The following is a 26,726-nucleotide window of genomic DNA, read 5'->3' on the forward strand; positions in this document are numbered from 1 at the left end:
GGAAAGAATTTTTCTTTATGGCAAACTGGGTTTTCTCTAGATCAACTAGTGCTTGTGAGTATAGAGGGGTTTTCCTACCAAAGACATTGAAGGCATATACACAAGCCGAGACTGAATGAAGAGGTAGCTGTGCTGTCCATGGCTCAATTCAAGTCCATGGGAATTCACAGAACTTCCAGGTTTAAATGGAGATGCATGCACATTGCCACCCACCTCTCCACTCATGTTCTCCCCTGGATGCAGCCGCCTCTTTCCTGATGGTTGGGGGTCCCAGAGTTGAGACTTATGACATATCTGTGGTTGCGTTTGGTGTGAATAAGATGGATGGAAAACAGTTGGCCGTTAGCACAACTTACTATAGTGATTGGCTGCAGTAAATTATTGGGTGATTAATCCTGGCGGCTCCTTTTAGGGACTGACAAATTTTCATATAGATATCAAAGGTTTGCCTAGAAAACTAGTTTCCATCAATCCTATCTTGCACCTTTAAAGTATAGAAATGGTTTGTGTAAGTGGTTGCATGAATCATATGTAAGCTATTAACCTGTGGTTTTGCAGTATAGTGCATTATATATGATGGATTTTTAATAGAGAAGAAAGATTTGTATCCCCATCAGTCCTTTGTCTAAAAAGAATCCGAGGGATTAAAGCCTCCTGCATCGTGCACCGACTGCAAGCTCTGTGTACGGGTGAAAGAATTCTACTCTTTTGTACGTGACCGCTGTCAATCTTATCAGTCCCCATTATTTTAGATCATTTTTTAAACCTGTTGTCACAATGAACTTGTAAAAACTAAGGTGATTTTTCTTCCACTTCTAATCTGAGTTGATGGTGGGTGAGAGGTTTGTCTTTCTTGATGGCGTTATCCATGGAAGGGTTATACCAGACTTGTATTAGATCTACTAGTGCCTCCACCTCTCTTTTGGTTTCTAAATAATTTAAGACTTCGTTCACATCTGCGCTAGGGCTCCATTCTGACAGAACATTCCGTCTGAACGGAGCCCTAACAGATACGGAAACCATAGGTTTCTGTTTCCATCACCATTGATTTCAATGGTGACAGATCTGGTGCCAGTGGTTTCAGTTTCTCTCTGTTGTGCAAGGGTTCCATCATTTTGACATAGTCGACTACGCTATTCTACGCTATTGATTGCGTCAAAAAGACGGAACCCTTGCACATCGGAGGAAAACTGAAACCACTGGCACCGGATCCGTCACCATTGAAATTAATGGTGATTGAAACCTGTGGATTCCGTTTGTCAGTCAGGGTCCTGTTCCGACTGAGCGAGATCCTGGCACAGATGTGAAGAAAGCCTTACCTGTATAAATTACTGAACAGAAGAGCAGTAGTGGAGAATATGCAAACATGTAATGATCTGTAGAGGTGAGTGACATTAAATCCAATCTATTATGACAACTTTTTTTCATTACAATAAAGTGTAAATGAGACATTTATTTCTGTAATAGAATCTCTGTCAAACAGAGTTAAGAATCCTCTCTCTGTATGTACAGATTTAACCGCATACATTTCTGTAGCACAATGTGGCCAATAGGTTTACGGAGTTCAGTGGGTGCTGTATTCATTTATCATCTTGCTCCACCTAGTGGCAGCATTGTTTATATATGCCTATCGTATTTGCATACAATAAAACTTGATATTAAAATATGAAATGTGTCCAATGACAACACTGTAAACTGGTGCATTTACGTAACAATGTATGGATAGTGACACAAGTAGATCCAAGTAGTGGATTTTTTAAAATCTCATTCATTTTATTGCATCAGTCTTCTGCCGTAGATTTTCCACCTGCAAATCCTGACCTAAATCCACATGTACAGGGGCTTTGGGTAGATATACAACATACAATGCACCTTATGGATTGCATCACCGCGTTCTCACTCGTACATTAGACAAGTATACAGACAAAAAGATTTTAACTTCTTGATTTTAATAAATCATTTAGCATAACAAGATTCATTATTACATCACATTGTAAAGTGCTTCTTCTAAATATACATCTAGTCTATACTCTAGGACTTCTTCATGCAAGTCTTAAAAAAGCCAACAAAAAAACCCAAAGAATTCTGGTCTTTACAGCAAAGCAATATCAGACTACACATTACTGCCTTTCTCTCCGCAGTAAAAGTGCGGCGCAAAGATCTGTGTCATGGGGTAAAAATGTAGGGTGATACGTCCCTTACTGGAAACTATTGCTTTACTATGGATCTCTGCAGCCGTATTCTAGGCCTTGTGGCTCTGTAAAGTCGATAATCCTTAGTGAACTGCATGCTATTGGTCCACTTCACACCTGGTCTGTTTTCCTTTCTTATGAAGAACTAAACTACAGTTGACTTCACCATTCAGGGAAGAATACAGTAAAGCATTTGGTATATGGCATGACTTCAAATGAGAATAGAAATAGACTTACGAGACAAATGGTCTCAATGCTGGGAGTAGCGTAAAGCCAGGTTCACACAGTGTAAAGACTTCTCCAATCCCATTGCACTGTGTGAATCTAATGGCTGCATATGCCAGACTTCAGTGGTCTGCAACCTGTGGCTCGCCAGCTGTTACTCCCAGCGTGCTACTGCCCTACTTCAGGGTTTCATTTTACTTTTTAACAATCTCATTATAAATTTGCCTTCAGGTTCAAGCACAGGTTTATAGGTTTAGTCATTTGGAGAAGGATTTCCTGGTCTCACAGGATGGGTTGCGATCCTGTCCTTACCTTTAAATATATGGCTAATGCATGGAGCGGTAATACTCGTGTCTATAAACATCTTTTACTGATTCATTGCAGCTCTGGAGGACGGTCTATACTACAGGCTGCATTCAACAGAGCTCCTATAATACAATCCTCCCTGGTCTATACAGGTGCTGTGGTGCTTGGAGGTCTGAATACACTTCTGAAATAACAGAATGGCTATTCTGATCCAGATCAGCACAAGAAAGGTTCACTTTGCTTATCTGTATGTGACCTTTAAGTGAATGATGCAACTAGAAAGCGGTCTACATATAGTAATATCTGTCTGTGATCGGTCAATTTTCTTTTCAACCAGTGAATACACAAATGGATTTCAAATAAATGGTTGGTGGTGGTTCCAGGTTGTACAGCAGCAGTTATGTATTAATGCTAATTCACAAATACTGCTATGAAAAGTGGTTCTTATGCTGTACGTATCCCAATTTCAATTGTAATACTTTAGACCCATACAGGTTGTAGTAATAAGCTGTAACGAAGTGTGCTGCCATACAAGCTTAAGATACGGTTGGGCCCATTTTATGCTTACTGCATTAATGGCAACCCCCGCATCTATACTTATCAGAATGTCTTTACAGTTAGATTCTGATAATGGAGCAAGAGATTCTAATTCCGTGCTGCTCCATAGACCGAATACAGGCTGCCATAAACTGCAGTCTGGTGGGTAATCATGCCCTGGACTACAATCCGATTATTCCCACTTAGAGGAAAGAATGATTTGAACGGTTATTTATTTGGAATTTTCCTGTTGCAGAATTTCCTGAATATATGATTGCATGTTTGGCATTACAATAAAATAAACACAAGTTTAGCATTAGTATTGCTACACGTTATTCTTACTGAAATGTCTGGTTCATCAGATTTGTTGAAATGCAAGTTTCACCTTTGACTCTACATTAAAGATAATGTTGGAAAAATTGCATAAGTAGCAATTTCTTTCTTATTGGAAATCTCCCCCTCCCCCCCTCTTTTAGCAGGAGGTATGTTCTGATAACCTGCAGGGAGTGGGAGTATGATGCTATTAATTCGGGTCATTAGACCCATAAATGTGTTTTTGGATTTGCAGCTTTCCACACATTCAGACGTGTAACTGCAGGTCACTTAGAAGCTGGTTGCTATGAACCACAAATAGCTACACCTCTAGCAGTATTGCTTAAACTGGACGGGTCAGGTCAAACATGCTGTCCTGTCTGCGGGCAGCATGCGGTTTGGGTGGGCGCAACATTATTTAAAAGCCATATACAACTAGTTTGCCTCCTGATACAAAGAGCACTGTCCTGGGATGACACACGTCTGCCATGATAGAATATCCAGAAATCATCTAGGATGCAAATATCTGCCTACAGAGAATGGCATAGGAACAGATCGCTCATGTGAGTGGTCGCTGATTTAAAATGTAAATTCTTTGGATTAGAATTGACAGGCATGACCTAGCAGGCATTCACTACCGGCAGACCTGGGGGCCTTTTAGGCCCCCGGCTGCCATCGGAAACACACGGCGTTCTTTTCGTCGGTTGGCTGTGGGAGAGAGGGAGCTCCCTCCCTCTGTCCAAAACAACTCCGATGCGGTGCTCGCTATTAAGCGCCACATCTGAGGGGGTTAAACGGGTGAGATGGATACTGATCTCAATCTTACCCGTTAGAGCAGGGAGATTTAACTGCTCCCTCCTGTTTATTTATTCTGATGCAGCTCTGTGAAAAGGCATATGCATCAGAATAAAGCTCATTAGTGGTAGCCGTATTGGCGGTCACTAACAGGTTAAATGATCTCTCCCTCTTTAGATTAATCTCAAATTAGGTATTTATTGAATGTGTGCATGGAGATGGCTGCCTCCTTGTTAACAGCTATGAGAATTCTCAATAGTCCTGTATAAGGATATGTTCACACACACTTTTCAAACGTAATTCGGACTCCATTACGCGTACAAACACCTGCCCATTGCTTGCAATGGGTTTTACGATGTTCTGTTCCCACGATGTGTAATTTTACACGTCGTTGTCAAAAGACGTTGCATTAAAAGAAGCCCGCGTCAAAGTGCATGTCACTTCTTGGGACGTTTTTGGAGCCATTTTTCATTGACTCCATTGAAAAACAACTCCAATAACGTCCGAAAAATACGCCGCGAAAAACGCGAGGAGTTAAACGTCTGAAAATCAGGAGCTGTTTTCATGCGAAAACAGCTCTGTAATTTCAGACGTATTTTGCTACTGTGTGTGAACATACCTTTTGTTTATTAAATAGCTTAAGATGGCCAGAGACACTACAATATATAATAAAAAAAGAGAACAGTCACCAGAACATGCTGATTGCATTGGGATTGGCTGACAATCTGGTATAGCTGACTCGGGACACAGTCCCTTAACCCCTGCCATAGGGGTAGACATAATTTGTTTGCTTTCTAACCTGTTTAAATGCATGCATCCATACCAAGTGGAGTAGGTCTGTTAATAATGGGGGGAGGTCATCGGTGACAGCCGATGGTCACCCTAATTATAGCACACCTTCTATTGCTGCCAACTATCCAGTACAGGTTTGTAAAAGAAAAGAGTGACCTGGTCTGGGAAACTCCTCCACTATTTGTCTAGACTCAATGCGAGCATGCAAGTCTCCATCCACATGAACATCTGCATTCTAAATTCAAGACAAATAATAAATGGACCTTGATGTTACTTAACATGGACAAACAAATTAATACATCCAGCGTACTAGCCCTGTATCTTAAGGAATTACCATATTGAAATGTCGTCTTCATCAAGTAGAATTATTTTAATAATATGGGGGGGGGGGGGGGGGTTGTTTCCATTAAATGGTTTCTAGGCCAGCAGAAATGTCTGAGACTGACTCCATCAATAAGTCTGCGAGATCTAGACTAGAGCCGGTTACTTTCCATACAGTTCATCACGGTCTTGACAGTACAGAGGGCCACCCAGTAATGAAAGTATAAGAAAATGAATATTACATAAACGAAAAGCTGGTCAACATGAATACACACACAAGGACTAAAAACCAGACGTGCTGCTAAGTGGCCAGCAGAATGGGCCGTACAAATGCTCTTACAATTTAATGAAAGTGCTGTCCCTCCACCTCAGTAACGGGCAGAATACCAGTCATTGTCATTGATCTGAATCAGTTCTGTTACTACATCCATGAGGTTGTAGCTGTATTTGCGGAGGAGTCGCTGGTTGAGCTGACGGTCACAGAATCCCATCTCCAGGAGCACGGCCATCATGGCTCCAGCTTGTTCCTCTGAGCACTGGGGCTGTGGGTAAGTGAGAACACGCTTATTGTATAGGAATGATCCGTCCACACATTTATATAAACAGTCCCTCTCTTATGGAGACCTAGATTAACTATTACACCACCACTTGACCTATGATCATTTTGTAACTTATTCTGCAAATTCTAATTTAATATCCATATCTATGCTACTTTTGTTTAAAAAAAAAAAACAACTAAATACATACACACTTATTTATTTAACTCTCGTGTGAAGTTTACATTTTAGGTTACATGCTTTGTGCTAGACAGGCTTGTTTCGTGTATATCCTCATGACCACAGCAAACTTATCAAAGGATATAGGGAGAGAGATGATCGGTTTCTCCATCTAGATCTGGATTCGGCTTGCTTAGTTGCCACTGTCCTTATGATAACACAGATGCCAGCTTACAGAGTTAATAAAAAGATATTGGGATGCGCTCAATCTATTGGCGTGGTGCTAGTAAGGTAGGGATGAGAATCCCACAATATTGGAAATATATAACCCCAGCACACACAGAGGTACACAAGAGATCCAGATGCAAACAAATTTAAGTTTTATTGCAACATAAGTAGGTAAAGTTGAGGTAGTAAGCGACTTGGTAAAGACGTTTCGGCCGAACCTCGGCCTTTGTCACGGTCGCTAAAATGGTAAAAAATAAAATGCTTTTACAAAGGTGGCAATAAAATGTACAAAAATACAGTATGAACAAATGTAAAATAATAATATGTAAATAACCTATATAGGAGTTCTCTGTTTACATAAAATTATATAGCGCTGTCACCTCAGATATACACAGAGAACAATTATTATACATCATAAGGGAAAAAATATTTTAATACTGAACCGTATAAAAAAAATTGCGTGATCAATTAGTGGAACCCGTAACACAGGAATTAAGGAAATCATAATCATCTATGAAAGAATAAGTCATAATGATCTATAAGAACAAGACTAGGGGCTGAATAGCCAGAACAAAATTAAATTAAATATGCTCAGGGAGGATCTAGCAGTATATAACAATCTGGAAACCTCTGATGGTCATGCAATACCTAGGTTACATATATTGATTTCGTTTTGTTATTGTGGTGGGGAGAGGAAAGAGTCCTCACTGTAGACCATACCTCAAAGTACCAGAAAATAAAGGATAGTGTGGAAAGGAACAAACACTAGAGGATAAACTAAAGGGAGAAAACAAGAGAAAGTAAGAGGAAAGACATGTGCTGCTGTACCTGTTAGTCGATATCACTGGTATGGGATGTCCGTGATATCCGCTGGATCTTCCCTGTGTGTCTGTGCTATGTGAGTTGCGAACTGGAACTGAAGTCAGTGGTACAGCCAGGGCGTCTAACAGCTGATATGTGAGTGCAGTGAATATTCATGATGTTATTATAGTAAGGGACCGTGGAGATGGAGAAGAAACTGTCTGGGAGTATAGACAGAGCAGTCTAGCTGCCGATATGTGAGTGCAGTGAATATTCATGAGGTAATTATAGTAAGGGACAAATCTTTTCCCATAAAAGGCTTCTATACATGTGATACCAATTTTGTGGTATACCTGGTAAAGTGCCCGTGTGGGCTAATATATGTGGGCGAAACCACACAACACATTAGGGATCGCATAACAAGCCACAAATCTACTATCCGCTGTAATAAAAACTGGTTACCATTACCAGACCACTTCAGTAAGGCTAATCATCAACTTTCCCAATTTCAGTTCCAGATAATTGAACACTTTCCTCAACCACGTAGAGGTGGCAACCACATACATTTACTTAAGGAACGGGAATCCTACATTACATACATTATAAACCCTAAGTCCCAGGGGTCTCAATAGGGAATTTGACCTAATGAATTGATACGAAACCCTATTACCTTCTGTGCAGTTCATGTATTAATGCCAGTTTTTATATCATGTTTGACTTACATATTCTAACTTGTTGTCTTTTCTGTTTCTAGACACGCTAGTGAAAAAAAAACACATCCACACGGACCAGGTAAAAGTACCATAAAACCAGCTGTCAAATCTCATCTTCATTCCTTCATTTTTATACATATTAATTTTAATTTTATTTTTTCTAATTTTCCCTTCTCTCTATATGTTGCCATGACTACTATCACCTTTTATACCGTTCCTACATCTATCCTTACATTGACATCCCATACACATGGGTTGAGATCATCTATACCTTCAGACTCTGGTTCATTGTCATGGCAACTAGATAGCATCCGATCAATATACTTCTCTATATAGTTACATTCCTTCATTACATGCCACTCACATATATATATACACACACTAACACACATTCTTACTATAATAACCTCAGGAATTTTCACTGCACTCACATATCAGCTGTTAGACGGCCCTGGTAGTTCACATAGCACAGACACAGGGAAGATCCAGACATCCCATACCAGTGATATCGACTAACAGGTACAGCAGCACATGTCTTTCCTCTTACTTTCTCTTGTTTTCTCCCCTTAGTTTATCCTCTAGTGTTTGTTCCTTTCCACACTATCCTTTATTTTCTGGTACTTTGAGGTATGGTCTACAGTGAGGACTCTTTCCTCTCCCCACCACAATAACAAAACTAAATCAATATATGTAACCTAGGTATTGCATGACCATCAGAGGTTTCCAGATTGTTATATACTGCTAGATCCTCCCTGAGCATATTTAATTTAATTTTGTTCTGGCTATTCAGCCCCTAGTCTTGTTCTTATAGATCATTATGACTTATTCTTTCATAGATGATTATGATTTCCTTAATTCCTGTGTTACGGGTTCCACTAATTGATCACACAATTTTTTTTATACGGTTCAGTATTAAAATATTTTTTCCCTTATGATGTATAATAATTGTTCTCTGTGTATATCTGAGGTGACAGCGCTATTTAATTTTATGTAAACAGAGATAACTCCTATATAGGTTATTTTCATATTATTTGACATTTGTTCATACTGTATTTTTGTACATTTTATTGCCATCTTTGTGAAAGCATTTTATTCTTTACCATTTTAGCGACCGTGACAAAGGCCGAGGTTCGGCCGAAACGTCTTTACCAAGTCACTTACTACCTCAACTTTCCCAACTTTTGTTGCAATAAAACTTAAAGAGGCTCTGTCACCAGATCAAATCCCTATCTCCTATTGCATGTGATCGGAGCTGCAATGCAGATAACAGTAACATGTTTAAAAAAAAAAAAAAAAAAAAAAAAAAAAAAGAGCATTTTTGGCCAAGTTATGAGCAATTTTATATTTATGCAAATGAGCCTTTCTTATGGACAACTGGGCGTGTCTTGTGTTTGTAACATCTGGGCGTGTTTACTTGTTTTACTAGCTGGGCGTTGTGAATAGAAGTGTTTGTCGGCATCATATGTCAGCATCATACACTTCTATTCACAACGCCCAGCTAGTAAAACAAGTAAACACGCCCAGATGTTACAAACACAAGACACGCCCAGTTGTCCATTTTAAAGGCTCATTTGCATAAATAAAATTGCTCATAACTTGGCCAAAAATGATTGTTTTTTAAAAAAAGAAGACGTTACTGTTCTCTACATTGCAGCGCCGATCACATGCAATAGGAGATAGGGATTTCATAATCTGGTGATAGAGCCTCTTTAAATTATCTTACAGAGTTGTCAGAAAAGCTATTCTTGCAGGAGGACTTTAAAAAAAAATATATAGTTTTTAAAGGGGGGGGGGGGGGGACTTTAATATAGATCATCTTATTTAGGGCTTGGTTCTGCAAGATTTCTGTAAATGGTTTCCCAACCCTCCATTTTCTGCATGTCTGCTACACCACTGCCTATGTGTGGCCATTATCTCATGACTGAGTGCTCATTGTGGTTATTTACATTTAAATAAAACTATAAAAAGATAAATATTATACGCACCATAGTGGTTTCCTGTTGACCAACAAATAAAGCCTTATAAGCGGAGGCAGCCACAGACAGCGCCCCCTTCACCAGACCTCCAGCAATACTGCCTCTAGTGTGCTGCCTACGGAGATAAACTAGGACTTAATTTTTCTTAATTTTATATTCTAAAGGTGTTTAAAACTGGTTGTTATCCACAGGATAGGTCATCAGTATGGGATCGGTGGGGGTCAGACACCTGGACCACGCACCGATCAGCTGCCCCGGCTGCCTTTGGGCACTGGACGTCCATGCTGGAAGCAGATGGCTCCGGTCACGGAATAGCGACCGAGCCATCTGCTCCTGGCTCAATCTACTGCATACCCTTCAACATCTGGTGCTCAGAGGCAGCTAGAGCGGCTGATTGGTCCAGGGGTCGTGAAAAAAGTTAAAAATTAATGATTTTGAGGAAAAGAAAAAAAGCAGGTAATTTTAATTATGTGGATTATGAATAAAACATTGTTCAGGTATCATGCAACCAGTTTGTCTATTCATTTAAAAAAAAAAAAAAAAGTTATATTAAAGATTTTTTTTTTTTAAATTTGCTGTGACCAGTGAAATAGGAACTGGGGCGCATTAAAGGGCCTTTTACATCGGCCGATATTCGGCTAATGCAGCGAGCGCTGATCAACAAGTCATCGGTGCTCTCTTGCTCCTGTCACATAGAGCTATGGATGGGGACGAGCGGTCGTTACTCCGATCGCTCATTCCCAAACATCATTTCGGCAGCGCATCTCACTGTTTACTCCCTGTGCTGCCGACAACGATAATATTTTGCTTTTTTTAAAACTATACGACCAGCAGATTATCGAGTGTTTGCTCGTTCATATGCTGACAATTGCCCTGTGTAAACGGGAACGATCGGCAACAAGCGTTATATGAATGCTTGTCTGCCCGATAATCGCCCAGTGTAAAACCCCCTTAACACTGTATATAAAGTCCAGCTTCCTCCGCCCACACCTGACTGTACAAGTTTGTACAGATGTAGAAATGTCAGGGTATGTTCTCACGGCTTATTTTCGGGCCGTAAAATCGGAAGCAGAACGCCTCCAAACATCTGCCCATTGATTTCATTGGGAAAAACGGCATTCTGTTACGACGGGCCGTTTTTTTCACGCAGTTTTGGAAAAACGGCCGCGAAAAAGTGCAGGTCACTTCTTGGGAAGTTTTCGGAGCAGTTCTTCATGGAGTATAAAAAAAAAAAAACGCGCCAAAAACAGCCATGAAAAACGAGTTACTCAAAAAAAAACAAAAACTTCAAATCAGGAGCGTTTTCCCTTGAAGTTTGCGTGAACATACCCTCAACCTCTCAGTGTGGAAGGGAAAACAGAACTCCCACACTCTCTCTAAAGTCCTAAATCGCTTTATACATGAAAATACTGAATAAAACGGAACATGTCCCTGAGCTCAGCGTCTCCGCCGTTAACCTATGCTGCCCTTATTTATGGTGTCATGGGAGACCGGACAGATCCGCTTTTAAATAATTTAGTAGTCTGTGCCTGGTGTATTCCTTTACATTTTATAGTGCTTTATGTTGTATATACATATAAAATGGGCTATTTGATTACCTTGGGTGGTCAAAGACTGATCTGGGCGGAGGAGAAGCTTCTGAGGTTTTAAAACTTGCTGCAATCTCGGCAATAGCTATAGAAAAAGCAAAAACGGATCAATTAAAGAGATTATTCGGTTTCAAAAGTTACTGTTGTAAAACAAGTCTTATCTAAAGTCCCAAGGTGTCCATCGGTAGATACGGATACCACATCGGTGGAGTTTTCTGTACCTCAAAAATGGTGCAAAATTTACCGTAAGTGCGGCAAATGCACAAAATTGGAGCGGGGGTGTAAACGACTCTGGCGAGAGCTCTATATGTTTGAGTAAGGCCACGAATAACTAAAATGTTACAAAATAAATAAAGTTTCTAACCTGGCTTGGCATAGGAAATGTTGCAGGCCTTATATTAATTTAGCGCTTGCTGGTTACATATAATCCTTGAATACTTGACATGAGGAAAACATTCACAAAATGACATCCAGATGCTTCATAAATATGGAGCATGTACAAAACCTGAACGCATTTTTGCCGCGTGGCACGATCTCTAGGTGTACAGGTGCCCCATTCAGCTCATTCTCATCCGTCAGCTGATACTTTTCTTACCTGTGGCGGTTTGCTCAGCAGCGGATGCTCCAATATCTGAAGACATCGTTTCCTCTTTGACTGCAGGAAAAACTTGCGTTTCTGGTGGAGTTCTTGAAAGAAATAAATGCAATATCTAACAGGAGCCAAAACATCAACATTGCTATTTATCGTGGAGCAGCTGCTGTGCCATTTTCCAATATTTCATTACCACATCCGCAAATACTTTCAGCGGAAAACAATGAATAATAAATTTACCCACTTATTTCCAGAAAATTTCATGTAACTCTTAGGGCTCGTCCACACACTAGGTGGCAATTCCTTTTTTCCCATCCGGAATTTCGGACAGAAAAAACGCAGCAGAATACAGTAGCAGCATAGTGGGTGAGATTTAACAAATCTCATCCACACGCTGCGTAAAAATTCAGAGCTCAGACCGCAGCGTGTCAATTCCTGCTGCGGAACGTGGACAGAATTGTTGCGTTTTCCAGGAGATGTCACTATCTCCTTGCATTAGGAAAAACGCAGCAACTTACGCACCATTTACTGCCGTAAAAAAGGCAGGAAATGGTGCGTTTTTGCCGCAGTGGAATGTCTGCGTTTCTCAACGGAATTTCTGCAGAAATTACTTGCAGCCATTCCGTCGTGTGTGGACAAGCCATAAAAGTATTTTAATCCCTATACGGACTTCTATAAATGTACATATAAATAACAATGCCCAATAGAGTACGGAAACCAATATCAAGAAAGGATTATTAAATACAATGGTGGGAGTACAAGTGGGATTCAGGAGAATAATTTTACCTCAACTGCGGAGATGGTGTAATCACTTCAGGGGTTAGAGGTACGGCATCGAGAGTCTGGGAGGTGGTCAGAATGTCATTAATGCTGTGACCATGGACTGGGCAGCGCCCTTCATTCACTCTGGTGTCATTCTCCTTGTCACCCTGTGACTCAGAAAGTGCTGAGCTGTACATCGACTCCCCCAGAGGGCGGCTGGTATCAAAGCACTCGGGCAGAATGATGATGTAATCTTCAGAAGAATCGGATGACGCTTGGCTTTCAACTTCGTCGCTTTGATGTTCATCTGGCATCTGTGGCTCTACGTCATAGATATTCACTGGTGTAGCATCTACAAATGCTGTAATATTCAATTAAAGATTTTATATTTTTTTTAAATAAATATCACTAGTGAATATAGCGTTATGCATTTTGTGTCATTTCTAGAGAAACCCTATGTGTGGTACTGCATGCAAACACAGCACATGAGATTTCTTACATTGCATTTTTAAGTCAATAGGGGAAAAACAGCGCAAAATAAACTGCAGCACGTGATATCCATGTCCCATAAATGCATCATAAAATGCAAAAAGCACTGCAGCATGTGATACCCATGTCCCATAAATGCTGCCAACCTGTATCAGATGTCTTCTCTAGGTTTGGAACATTTGTGTCTTTTTTCTCCAGTAGAACTGGCCTGCCAACCAAAGGAGAGCTCTTCTGAGACACGTCCTCATCAGACTTCACACTGTAGTTGAAACTTGATTGTGGCGAGGAGTGTATAGAACCTGTTCGATAAAGACAATTCGGATCAGCGTAGTGTGAATAGACAACGTCAGAAATAGGTAGATATGTTTTAATGGTGTTCAGAATTTAGTTGAGTATTTGCTAATAAATGTGTTTGTTATTACTTTATAAATAAGACATAGGTTTCTCCTTAAAGTGTCCACCTTCCTTTTAGTTCCATTCTGTGATGATTTATTAACATCTTTTTAGCAGTCAGAGCGGTTTTACGGATACATAGCTCCTTGCATAGACACAAAATGAAATGATAAAATTCTAGCTGCCTTCATCCACCACTAGAGGGAGCTAACTACATATAGTTTTATTATTGAGTTTAATGTAATATGTTCCCCCTAGAGGTGGCTGAATGGTGTCCGAATTTTAGAATTTAACGCCATACCTGTGCAGGGAATTTGGAGCTCAGTATCAGAAAAAAACAAAAAAAACACCGCCCGCTATAAAGATATGAAATGAACTTAATCAGCACATCATTTTGGCCACACTGTCCTAAAACTTCTAGTGAACAATAAATAAATTGTACAGATCAGAATTAAATAAACCCGGATACTCACTGTGAAGAGAAGTCTTCTTCTGAGGTGGATTGTAGTCTGGTGCGGCATCTAAGGTCAAACTCCTCATAACAGTTTCACACACGAACTGAGTCCCACTAATATCCTCTTCAGTTTCCTCTTGGCTGGTTGGGCCCTCCACAGCGTCCTTGGTCCTTTTTCCTGTTTTAAAATATTGGGTAAGATCAGTATAGCTGAACAGAACATGCTCAGTGAGAGCCATGAAACCACCCGCACTTATACACGTTTACCTTATATCCATGGTGTTTAGAGAAGATTGAGTGCCTATAAACAAATATAATACATAACCGGAGTATAATATAAACTCACCAGCCTTGGTCTTATGTCCAGCCCCATCACTCTCTTCTTTAATTTGTCCCAGGCCAGGCTTCTCAATTAAGGGGCCGTCATGTGGAAGAGGGGACATGCACGGTGTCATATCTATAAAGGAAGATGGCGCTTGATGATCAATATTAGGATAAAAAGTTAAAGGGTGACTAGGAAATCATAACAATTTTCCAAAATAATTTTTTTAGCACACCTATGCCATCAGACAGAGCCATCAGCCTTTACTGAGCCTGCATTTACAAGGATCAAAAATTCCCCCTCTGCCCATCCTATAGTGTGCTGGCAGCAGTTTATGGGAGCCTGTAGTCGGTTATTGGAGCCCCATTGACTGTAGAGATAGGAAGCTGGAGGCATTTTGAACTCTTGAATATTCCAGTCTAATAGTGTCACAGCTTTATTTTAGGATATTGCTTCCACAGCAATTTCCTAATATTTCGTTTAAAGTGTAGAATTAAGAGACCAAATATGTCGGAAGTCGTTTACTAAAAACTGCCTAAAATAGTGAAATTTCAATGTTCAGACCTCAGTGTATATGGTGAACGTCTTTATAGCCCAAAAGAATGGCCTTGTGGCATACATTCGGATGACATACAAAAGGTATATCTTTTTTCTGGCTGTATCGAAAAGCCTAGCAGACTGCGCTTTTTAATACAGGGGATACTGAAAAGAAAAATAACTGTGCGGTACTTTTTTTAATTTTACAATAGGAATCAACGGGCAATGTACGCAATTGGCATGCAGTTGCATATTTCGCGCAGCTCCATGTTCAGCACATACGTTGGGATATTTTCCCGTCATATGAACTGATCATCGAGTAAAAACGATGTCTGAACTGAGCCTTACACAAGAATTTCATACTGAATGTCAACTCCAAGGTGGTGCCAATTTAGAAACAAAAAACAACTTTGTTACAGTTTATTAAACCTGTTGTCCGGTTCGCCACCAGACCCTATATCACCCGTATGAAAACACAACTCTTCCGTTACACCACCTTTAACAGTAATAATTGCAACCAAATGCAACCTAGAATTTATCATCAGGCTTTCACATCACTACGTGTGGAAGAACTTACCAACAGGTGTATTGTGCGGAACACGTTCTAGTTCTTGTACAATATTTATATCCAACAACTCAAATGACAGCAAGTCCTAAATACAGAGGAAGAGTAACATAAAATAAGAGGCAATACATAGCACTGAGATCTGAAAACAATAGACGCTGTTACTGGAGAATAAACACTGGAAATGCTACTAAGTGGAGTGTATAATGTTTCAGCAACGTTGTAAAACTTATATCGAATGCCGTTTCAGAGCACTATTCTACAAGGCCGGATGTACTGCCTTATATCCTGTATACAGAGCGTATCCAACTGTAAAAGTGTCGTTCTATAGCAGCCATGTCCTTACTTGGGCAGTGAGGAGATCTATGGATGGGATGTATACCTCCCGATCACCGGCTTCACTCCTGACTTTATCTGCACCTCCTCCAACCTGCTGAGTATCATGAGCACCGCAACCTTCCTGCAGGTTACAAAGAAATAAATAAATGTTACGGTGGGGGGGGATCAATAATCCAGAATCGTGACGAAGGCCAATAAACCCCCTAAGTAGATGTGGACTGAGCCGGACACTTGCCTCCTCCTCGATCATCTGGCTGCTTATCTTAATGGAAGACATCTCTTTTTCCAGATCTTCCAGGTTCTCACAACAAGGAAGGGAGTCCACAATGATACTGCACCAAATGCGGGGTCCAAATTGCTCCCCTTTATGTGCCAGGCGCCAGTGAGAGGTGTAAGTTCCCTCCAGTGCTGGAGCCACAAATTCTACAGACAGGACACCCATTTGACCGGGAAGCAAAGAAGGAACTGGAGCCTCTTTCCGGCAGGAGGAGGATAAAGTAAGATTTCCCCACATAAACTTAAGCTGCAGAGAAAAGATGAAATTATTACTATTGGATTCAGCTTTATAATATATGTTTTCACACTTGAAGATTATAGCTTCATCAGGGATATTGGAAGTGAAATCCACCTTATGAACTTCTTACTATGTCCTAGTAGGCCACTGCATCAAGGAGCGTCTATTGCTGCTATTCATGTTTTTGGACCGATCAGATTTATTATAGCGAATCACATAATATAATCTGCTCTATGGGACTGTGAAAACTTGGTGACAAGCACACATCAATAGGAATTGCCAGATACTAATTGTAAATGAAATTCCTACAATGCTGCAGATTATTAGAATGACAGCCGGTATTCTCTAGTCTATGGGCAGACGCGAAGCTGAAAAGCCATTGCCCAGCTAAAGGGTCTGCATGGAAAGTGGCGTTGCCGGTCTGTGTGAATTTTGTGATCCGAAGAGTAAACTCTGGTAACTGGTGGTTATCTTTCACCAACTAACACCACAGTGGCTCCGCAAAGTAAACGTTTGACCCTCTGATCCTGTAGAACAACCATTTTCTCAGTCAGATATTTGAATTTTTGATAAATACTATGACGTCCATATGCCTTCTCACTAAAGGTGCCCATGAACATTAGGCAAAGCTCAGCCAAACCCACAGATTTCGGCGGCATCAGCCAACGATCTAACGTATAGCAGAGTCATCTGACTCTCCCCTGATGGCAGACGGCCGGTTCCATTGTAACGACGAGAGATAAGCCGCTCCCGGATGGATCTAGCAGAGTATTAGTCCTCTCTTGACATTGAGACAAACTTATATGCGCGGCTGAGAAGAGTGTTTGACCAAAAGTTATTTAATGTTTATGGCCACCTTCAGCGAAACAACCCATTTAAAGCAGTTTTCACATATGCGTTTTGGTTTTCCATTTTTCTGCTCCTTAATAGGAGACTAACCACAAAAAACAGCGATGCCGGATCCATTGCATGATGGACACCAACGGCACCTGACGGAACCCAATTTTAATAGGTTTCAGCAGGTTTACGTCATGCAGTGTCATTTTGCCAGATAAAATAGCGCCTGTGTGAACAAGCCCGAAGATGTATTTTAGTACATTCAATAGTCAGATTCTTTTAAAGTTAATTTATAATACACGAAAGGCCACAAAATACACTATGTCGAGGAGAAAGCAAAAGTTAAATCTGTGTAATGTTCAATATAACATCCAATATATGATGAAACTGGGATGTGCAAATACAAGGTTCGGTACAAAGTCATGTGTAATAGTATAAAATGGGGTCCAAAAGGTTAAAACATTTGCTGCAAAATAAGGAAGGTGCACCTAGGTCAGTCCGTGCGCACACATACATTTAAAAGTACTAATGTATATTGATTTCCCATCTCCTCCCGAAGTATTAAAAAAATATTATCTCTGTTACATATCACAGACGCAGCTTCACGCAGGCCCAATAGTTAAATAATCAAAAAGATGCCAGCTAAGATTACTGTGGGTCTTGGTCTGGTAATTTCCATACAATAAATGCCACCTTTCAACTACGGGTGAGAATCCCTAGTGCTAGACTCAAACAAGCAACAAATATATTTTAAAATAATTTAAAAAAAACAAAAAAGTGTCTATAATTTCAAGAATGTTACAACATCCGGATGAGTTCTAGTACAGAAGCTTTACCTTAGTGTCCAGGTTCCACTTCACGTTCCCGGTGTTCTTCATCCTCCAGTGTTTGATGAACCTGGTGCCAGGCTGCAGGTGTGTACCGTCAGGGAGGTTCTCATCCACAAACACCGCGCTGAACGTGGGGATGAACTGGGAGCACGGCTCCATAGGAATCCTACATAAAGTGGTTGGAGATGTACTAGTGAGTAAAACATTAGATCCGAATCTAATTTTCAGAAAACGTGATTAACATGGCCGTAATAGATAAATAAGATTGTCCTTGCCGTTTTCTACTCTCAGGTCAGACTGGCTGCTAGGTCTTCTAGGAGTTCTCTCACCTGAACATTATAGTGGTCCACCTTTCTGACCCTTCTCTATGACCCACGGAGAAGAGATGCTAACGAGCGGCGGCTCTCGCTCTGACAGACCCATCCATCCATGTATTACTGCATATTCTCAGCGTTTTTCTTCCCAGGCGGCTTTTAGCCGCGCACGGTAAAAAAAAGCGGCTTCCGCCTCTGCGGCGCTTGTTTTGAGCGTTTTTACCTTTTGCATTAAATGGCAGCAAACAAAAAACGCGGAAAAAATTCAAAACAACGCTGGCAATTCAAAATCTGCCTTGCAATTTAATTTTGAGGAAGATTTTTTTCTGCCTGCGAAAAAACCTGTGTGAACTAGGCCCAAAAACAGCCACTGCAAGGGAAATGAGCAGCCAATGGCAACTACACATCTAATCATCCCTGTACCTAAGGCGGCCATTTGTCGACTCGGATGTTTTCCGGCATCTGGATCAGACAGATTTTTGGTCTATTCAGTTCTGGTGATAAGAAGAAGATATGTGATTGAAGACAGACATAGAGCACGTACGAACTCTGGGCATCTTCATAAAACAGTAACAGAAGTCCATCCTATTCTACTGCAATATTGCCAGATAAAGGCAAAAAAATCCATGAGACAGAAGCCAATATTCCTCATTTTAGGGGAAAAATTCCTTTCAGACTCCAAATCTGGCAATCAGAATAAATCCCTGGATCAACGACCCATCTCCAGGTATAATCTCCCTTGGCAGTTTTTTGATACTCGACAGGAAGAATAATGCAAAATGCTGCGCTATTATTTCTGTCAAAACGACAGACACCCCACCGGGCCACATTATAGTCAAGGGGGTCCATTGGGTGACGGATCCGGAACCGCATCACGGTTTCTGTTATAAATTGAAAGAGCCTAATCTAGTAACTAGAACTTGTAATATTATTACACTTAAAAAACGCATCATTGCCCCTTTTAAACTTTGTGAATTTCCCATGACAACATCCTATGGCAGAGAGTTCCATAATCTCACTGCTCTTAGGCTATGTTCACACAGGGTGGATACGCTGCATAAAGCACACAGCACATCCGCCCTGGCCGCCGCAGGGAATTCCGGCTGAAAAGAAATTAAAATCGCACCAAATTGTGGTGCAGTTTTTCGACCAGAATGTCAGCTGCGGAAATCCTGCGCAGAAAAAAAAACAAAGTTTCGTACCTACGCAGCCATGGCGACCCGTCCCTCCGCCATCTTACAGCCCGGTCGCCTGGGTTAACATTGCATCCCATGTGACCGCTGCGGTTTTTTAATCTGCAGCATGTCAATTGTATTTGTACAAATCTCATCCAGCCTGCTGCTACTGTATTATGCTGCAGATTTTACTCCACGAAATCCATTGTGGAAAATCTGCAGTATTTACGCTACGTGTGAACTTTTTTTCTACCAGACGTAGTGGATGTGGCCCTCCTTATTGTTGCAGTTCTGGGTATAAATAGATCATGGGAAAGATTTTTTATTTTTTTTTAAAACCCCTCAGCTGTTTTTTTTCTAAACTAAATAACCTCAGTTTTGATCATCGTTTTTGGTACTGCAGTCCACCCATTTAATGTATTACTTTGGTTGCCAGTCTTTGAACCCGCTCAAGCTCTACTGTCATTCTTGTGCACTGGTGCCCAAAACCGTACACAATATTCCATGTGTGGTCCAGCTAGTGATTTCTAAAGTGGTAGAACCATGTTCTCGTCATGTGCATCTATGCCCCTTTTGATGCACCACATGTTCAATTTTGCCTTGGCCACAGCTGACTGACAAGGGGAGATACAGTTTAGCTTACTGCAACGGATATTCCTTAATCCTTTACCAGATCAGCTTTTTCCGCACAGTTTTGCTGGTGAGTATGTTCCCTTCCCAAGTGAATAACCTGGTATTGATAAGTGTTAAACCTCATTTGCCACTTCTCTGCCCAAGCCCCCAAGTTAACCAAATACATCCAAATCTTGCTATTTTATTTTTAGGTGTTGTGCATCCAGCTCCGCTTTGGTTAGACGTTTAGCCACCAACATAAAACTTTTTACACAAAATTATGCAGTGATGAAAAATTGCATGAAAGTGCCCATGACTGTATAGTGCTGGATGGCATTTCTACAATGTGGAAGGCAAATAAAATATATGGTTATGGGATATAACATGTTTTTATTTAAAAGGGGTTATCTCCTGAAGACAACCCCTTATTATCACGCAGTGCGATGAATGAAAATGCGGCACTCACCCGTTTTGGCTCTTATACTTTATTTTGTTGTGACATCTAGCAAGAATAAAAGCATTCAAGGGAGGACATTGCAGATTGCAGGTTACAGCGTGTTTCACGCTTGGAATAGCGCTTCTTTTGACCTGAAACGTCATTACTGGCGGCGTTCTTCTAAACTCCCGTCAGCTGCAACTTCCTTGGTAACGCGTGTAGCAACAGTGAACGGCCCCCTCATACACACCCCTTTATGTTAAACCGTCTCGGGAGAAAGGAAAACCTCATTACATCATAGCTGGGCGGATGAGAATGTCCCACCTGGTCGTAACATATAAGCCGCTGGGAAGAGCTCGTCCCTTTTTGCGGCTGCGTGGGACTAGTCCAGGTAAGAGGAAATCTCTAAATAGAAGTTCGGAAAATATCTATTAATAAATGGGGCAGTAAGATTTGAACGATCGTTAGATGTATAGAATAGCTTTAGATTAAGTTACCCCTAGAATTGGGTTTTTATAAGCCGTTATATATGCGGTTATTCTTGCTAGATGTCACACCAAAATAAAGTAGAAGCGCCAAAACGGGTGAGTGCCGCATTTTCATTCATCTCACTGCATGATATTCTCACTGTTTTTTTCTCCTTGCGGAGCAGCACCCAATGTTTTTTGGCTAGAAACTCCTTTCCTTTTTTGCATTTTTGTACCTGCTCCTTACTATAGAAACAACGAGTGGTGCCAACTTCTTTCTACAACCCCTTATTAAATAGAAGCAGGTTAGCCCGGCTCCCATAACCCCCAGCGGCTCCCATAACCCCCAGCGATAACAGCTCAGCAACCGCTGCAGGGAAAATGTAGCTTTGCAAATAAACAGCAGACCATGTAACGCATGGATGGGTCAGGTCCACTACAGTGGGAGCTGCTCTTACATAGCGCTTCTTGTTCTGGCTCATAGGACCCCGTTCTATGAGGACCATGTGCCTAGGACAGATGTAAATAGGCTGTTGTTATCATGAGACGACCCCTTTAATACTTCACACTGCAACATTGTTCATTTTATCATGTGATTAACGTCAGAGGGATCCGATACTCTCTTTTCCTGACTCTAAAATTTCGCTAGGCATACAAGGACACGTTTCGGATGGTGCTTTACTCTGCACCATTGCAAAACATTTTTTTTTCTAATTTAACGTGAAAGTTACAACAAAAGGAGACCAATGAGTTGCTGTAAGATAAAGTATTGCATCTGCATTATTTATACATCAGACATTCTCCATACATGAAATACAAATAGGTGGAGTCCTTGTTCACAGATAATAATTTGGAAAATAGCTTGGGGACATTAGTGACTGTACGACGCAGAAGTAACAACCACACAGAAGCCTCACATCATTGCCTCTGCCCTGTGTTTTTGTTCATCCTTCCGCATAGCAGAGAACAGCCTTTATTTGCATGTGAATTTTTTTTTACTTGTCAGAATATGATTAGAAGTAAACATCAGTGAAATGCGTCCTGTAGATGTAAGACAAGAATAAAGTTCCACAATAAAGGGAAATTGTGAAAACAGATAGAGGGCGCACACACACACACACACAGACACACACACACACACACACACGATTAGTAAATGTTTCTTTAAAGTTTACCAAAAAAAAAATAAAAAAATTTATTTTTCGTTATCTAAAATTAAGTAGAGGAGCTAAATTACTTATTATATGTGTGCTGTTTTATGGAGAATAATGTAAATGTCCATAAAGTGGAAAAGTGTGGCTGAGGTAATGCAACATATCTGTTCCTGTTCTACTAAAAACATCGTCAGCACATCCTGGGCCTTGCAATTGCTGCCACCATTAACATCGGCATCTCCATATACTTATCCTCCCGCCTCCTGCGTGGTGTCCTCTTCACCTGCTGACGCAGCACTGGTTCCTTACGCAGTTTAGCATCTGGACTTTGCATGCGCGACACATATAATATCCTGATGATGAATGGCGTCAGAACCCAGCGCTGCAGCTGGAGGTGAAGAGGACCTGACTCAAGAGCGGAGACTGGATAAGTATATGATGGGTACGGTCTGATGGGGTCCTGTATCTAGGTCTATCATGTGTGATACCGTCTGCTGGGGGCCTGTATCTAAGCCTATCATGTGCTCATAAAATTTATAAAATCAGACAAACAGCATGGGCTTACCCCCACAAATCCCCAAATAGTCTCTGTTGGCAAGGGGTTAACTTTGATGGGGACAGGATTGTAAGGAGAGCTGGAAGCTGGAACTATCAGACATTTATGCCATATACTTTGGATTTGCTATCAATGTCTGAGACGGAAATAACCCTTTAATATACATTTAAAAAAATTTATAAAAAAAAAAAAAAAAAAAAACACGTTTAAGGCTTCGTTCACATCTGTGTCAGGGCTCCGTTCTGACGTTCCGTCTGAGCTTTCCGTCGGAACGGGACCCTGACTGAAAAATTAAAACCATAGGTTTCCGTTTGCATCGCCATTGATTTTAATGGTGACGGATCTGGTGCAAATGGTTTCCGTTGTAATTTTGATGGAATGAATAGTGCAAAACGACGGAACCCTTGCACAACAGAGACCAACGGAAACCATTTGCACCGGATCCGTCACCACTGAAATCAATGGCGATGCAAACGGAAACCTATGGTTTATTTTAGAGATTGGTGGGGGTCTATCGCTCAGACCCCCACCAATCAAAACTTTTGACATGTCAGAAAATTGTTGAAAGTTTAGCTACATTTTAATCATTACTTACATTTTCTTTCCCAAAACTAAAGCAACATTTTATGCAACTAAACAAAAGTTAAGAATATATGGAAAGGCAATTACTTGGAAGCAGTTTTTATAGGTAAATGTAATGCAGTATTGAAGCTTTTCAAATTCACGCCAAAAACTTTACGATTTACTTTGCGCCAGAATCGCACTTTTATAAACATGTTGAAAACTTGGACAAAGTGTGGACACGCCCACTTTTGCACAAGAAATTCCAAACTGTCGCGCATGCCGTACATTTCCGTTCTTTTTGATGAGCTTTTATTGTAAATCTGTCGTAAGCACCTTGCGCCATATTTGAGGCTTCAATTACGACTCAAATCTGGCGTAAATGGTTTAGTATACGTGCCTCAGTTTATGTTTTATATAGTTGCTCGACATGTTAGAAATTAGAGTGACATGCCCCTTCGGCCTTATTCAGTTTTATTCAAGCAGGGCACAGGCTGCCATTCCAGTCTATGGCCTGTTACACAATAGAAAACCCTAATACTGTAGAATACTATATCATTTGAGCAAGCAAAAACCCAGCTGCAAATCAAGGGTTCTTCAGGAAGTTATGTAGAAGTAACACGCAAAGCCACTCCTTGCAGGTCTGCGTGATACGTAGTCCGTTAACGGCAAATATAGGCAATGTCTATAGGTTATTCCATCCACATAGTAGCCAAATAAATGTCTTGGAAAGCACAAGAAAAGTTTCTGTTTTAAGTTCTAACAAAATGCCATAATGTATTTGATAAAACAATTCAACAACAAGAATGTTTGTTCTGCCCGATGATGTCAATCCAATTATTTTTCCAAACAGCCAAGATGTACTATTACGACCGCAACTTCTGGCCCAACCATCGGTCTAATGACCCGAACTAACATTATAATAGGGATCTATGTTATTTCAGATCAGAACGTGATTTGCGGCCAAAATTTGTCGGGGGGGGGGCGAGCGACGACACACCACTATTACACTCAAGTAATAAAGTATGAGCAGTATAAAGGTCTACCTTAATAAAGACTTTTTCATAATATTACAGCCTCTTACCACTCAACAAACGATCCATCAGGTCTATCTGTGATATGTTCAATGCAGGTACATTATCGGGTAAAAAAGCAAACTTGCGGGCATGCTGCTTTATTACCTAAGAAGGTACCAACCAAATCTCCACGCAACATATCACAGGGATCCGCAATACTAAGGATCCCTGTAAAGCAGGGGTCTCAAACTCGGCCGGGTAAGTGGGCCGCATATAGAAAAAATGGGAAGTTGACGGGCCGCATTACTTTCAAATTTGATACATGACAAAATTATTGTTAATCAATTAGTTATTTGATCTACTATAACACTATAATAATACTATATTACATTACTATAATAATACCGCTAGGTTTAACATTTTAGATATTTCTCCACGTTTATTTCAACAATCCAGTTTAAGTGTCTCTAAATGCAGTCCAGCGGCTCAGTTAGCAGCGTTTGGCAGCCACATGTCAAGATTGGGCAGCCCCTTTTTAGATAGTGCCACAGTGCCCTCTGTGGATAATGCAACACACCCCTAGATAACGCCAGTGTCCTCTGTAGATGCTGCCACAGTGCCCTCTGCAGATGCTGCCACACACACCCCCAAGTAGATAGCTCCATTGGGGCTCCCTCTAGGAGTGGAATCCCCAGCCAGAGCGTTGCCGACGCTTTGGATGGCGATTCCTCTACTGTTGGAGCCCCTGACGTCACTGTCCATACACAGTGACGTCAGGGAATTCTCCTGGACCGGAATCTGATATCAGGGGCAAACCCAGAGCCGGAGTCCCGGAGCAGAGCACTAGTATAGGCTCTGCGCCGGAACTCTGGGGAAGCCATTAACATCAGTGTCCATATATGGACAGTGAGGTCAGGGGCTTGCCCAGAGCTGGAGTCCCGTAGCAGAGCCGCTTCTAGCACTCTGCCTGGGATTCCAGCTCTGCTCCTGACATCACTGTCCATATATGGACATGGATGTCAGGTCAAACCCCAGAGCTGGAGTCCCGGGCAGAGCGCTAGTAGGCTCTTCCTGGGACTCCAGCTTGGCTCCTGACATCACTGTTGATGTATAGACAGCGATGTCAGAGGCTTCCCCAGAGCAGAGACTATACTAGCGCTCTGCCCAGGACTCCAGCTATGGGGAAGCCCTAGACATCACTGTACATATGTAGACAGCGATGTCAGATGATTCCACAGAGTCCCGGAGCAGAGCCTGTACTAGCGCTCTGCCCGCAACTCCACTCTGGGGAAGCCCCAGACATCGTGTGTCCAAACATGGACACCGATGTCAGGGAATTCCACAGAGTCCCGGAGTAGAGCCTATACTAGCGCTCTGCACGGGACTCCGGCTCTGGGGAAGCCCCAGACATCGCTGTTCATATGTGGACAGCGATTTCAGGGAATTCCAGAGTCCCGGAGCAGAGTCTGTACTAGCGGCTCTGTATCCCGCGGGCCGCAGATGACAGCCCCACGGGCCGCAGGCGGCCCGTGTGCTTGAGACCCCTGCTTTAAAGTAACTTTTATTGTATTGACAGGGTGAATTATGAGCAGAATGAACTTTGGTTGAGGTGAGTTTTCCCTAATGCCCATTGGTGGCAAAATGCACTAAAAAAAAAAAAAAAAAAAAAAAAAAAAAAATCACAACATTTAGTCAAAGTATGGATTGCCCAAAACGGTTATTCTATAAATATAACACAAAGAATTATAAATAATATAAACTATGAAATTTGTAAAAAAAAAATATATATATCTTACACAAGAGGACTCTGTGGGCTGTCAGGTAGTGGCTGAGGTGAGTCCAAGGAATGCCAGCGATGGATTCTACGATGCAGCTTCAGTTGTTTCTCCAGTTCCTTCACTTCTGCTTTGCGCTGTCTCTTCTCTGCTCGCAGACGTTGCTTTTCAGCTTTCAGGAATGTTTTGTGCATGTGCTTCTGGAATCTGTGGGAAGAAAAAAAAAATTAAAAAAAATTGTTGGGCTGATGCAGGCCAAGCATTTCAGAAAAGCCTTTTGTAGATTCTTACCGGACTTCTTCCATGGAGAAAGAAGGTGGTGGATGGTGCTCTTCTACACATGGCTCTACCGGCCTTCTCATTTTAAGAAATAGATGATTGGGGTCATGGTCGCAGCCTTCAACCTCACACTGTTCACAGATGCTAAATGATGAGCATGTGCTATTAGGAAATAAATTAATACTTAAAGTAAAAAAAACAGTAACCTCTTGATTCGGAGACTAGCATTATTGGGAATTCCAGT

At 41.2% G+C, this 26,726-nt stretch overlaps 1 protein-coding gene across 6 annotated transcripts in view; it reads right to left on the minus strand.

Annotated features, from left to right (window-relative positions):
* Positions 1 to 1,932: 1,932 nt before the first annotated feature.
* Positions 1,933 to 26,726, minus strand: part of NBR1 (NBR1 autophagy cargo receptor) — a 55,123-nt gene continuing 30,329 nt past the window's right edge. For 4 of the 6 annotated variants that reach the window (XM_075846823.1, XM_075846819.1, XM_075846820.1 and 1 more), the window contains 14 exons: positions 26,495 to 26,644; positions 26,225 to 26,410; positions 18,144 to 18,303; positions 16,192 to 16,479; positions 15,964 to 16,077; positions 15,630 to 15,705; positions 14,540 to 14,650; positions 14,213 to 14,371; positions 13,493 to 13,645; positions 12,882 to 13,218; positions 12,099 to 12,190; positions 11,513 to 11,588; positions 9,924 to 10,029; positions 1,933 to 6,022 (listed from right to left, as the gene is read on the minus strand). In XM_075846823.1, coding sequence (XP_075702938.1) covers positions 5,849 to 6,022; positions 9,924 to 10,029; positions 11,513 to 11,588; positions 12,099 to 12,190; positions 12,882 to 13,218; positions 13,493 to 13,645; positions 14,213 to 14,371; positions 14,540 to 14,650; positions 15,630 to 15,705; positions 15,964 to 16,077; positions 16,192 to 16,479; positions 18,144 to 18,303; positions 26,225 to 26,410; positions 26,495 to 26,644 — 2,182 coding nt within the window. In that variant the 3' untranslated portion in view covers positions 1,933 to 5,848. The remainder of the gene's footprint in view (positions 6,023 to 9,923; positions 10,030 to 11,512; positions 11,589 to 12,098; positions 12,191 to 12,881; positions 13,219 to 13,492; positions 13,646 to 14,212; positions 14,372 to 14,539; positions 14,651 to 15,629; positions 15,706 to 15,963; positions 16,078 to 16,191; positions 16,480 to 18,143; positions 18,304 to 26,224; positions 26,411 to 26,494; positions 26,645 to 26,726) is intronic. The other 2 variants (XM_075846822.1, XM_075846824.1) reach the window with 2 other exon arrangements.

The sequence above is a fragment of the Rhinoderma darwinii genome, chromosome 13 (assembly GCF_050947455.1).
Source record: "Rhinoderma darwinii isolate aRhiDar2 chromosome 13, aRhiDar2.hap1, whole genome shotgun sequence".
Lineage (NCBI taxonomy): Eukaryota > Metazoa > Chordata > Amphibia > Anura > Rhinodermatidae > Rhinoderma > Rhinoderma darwinii.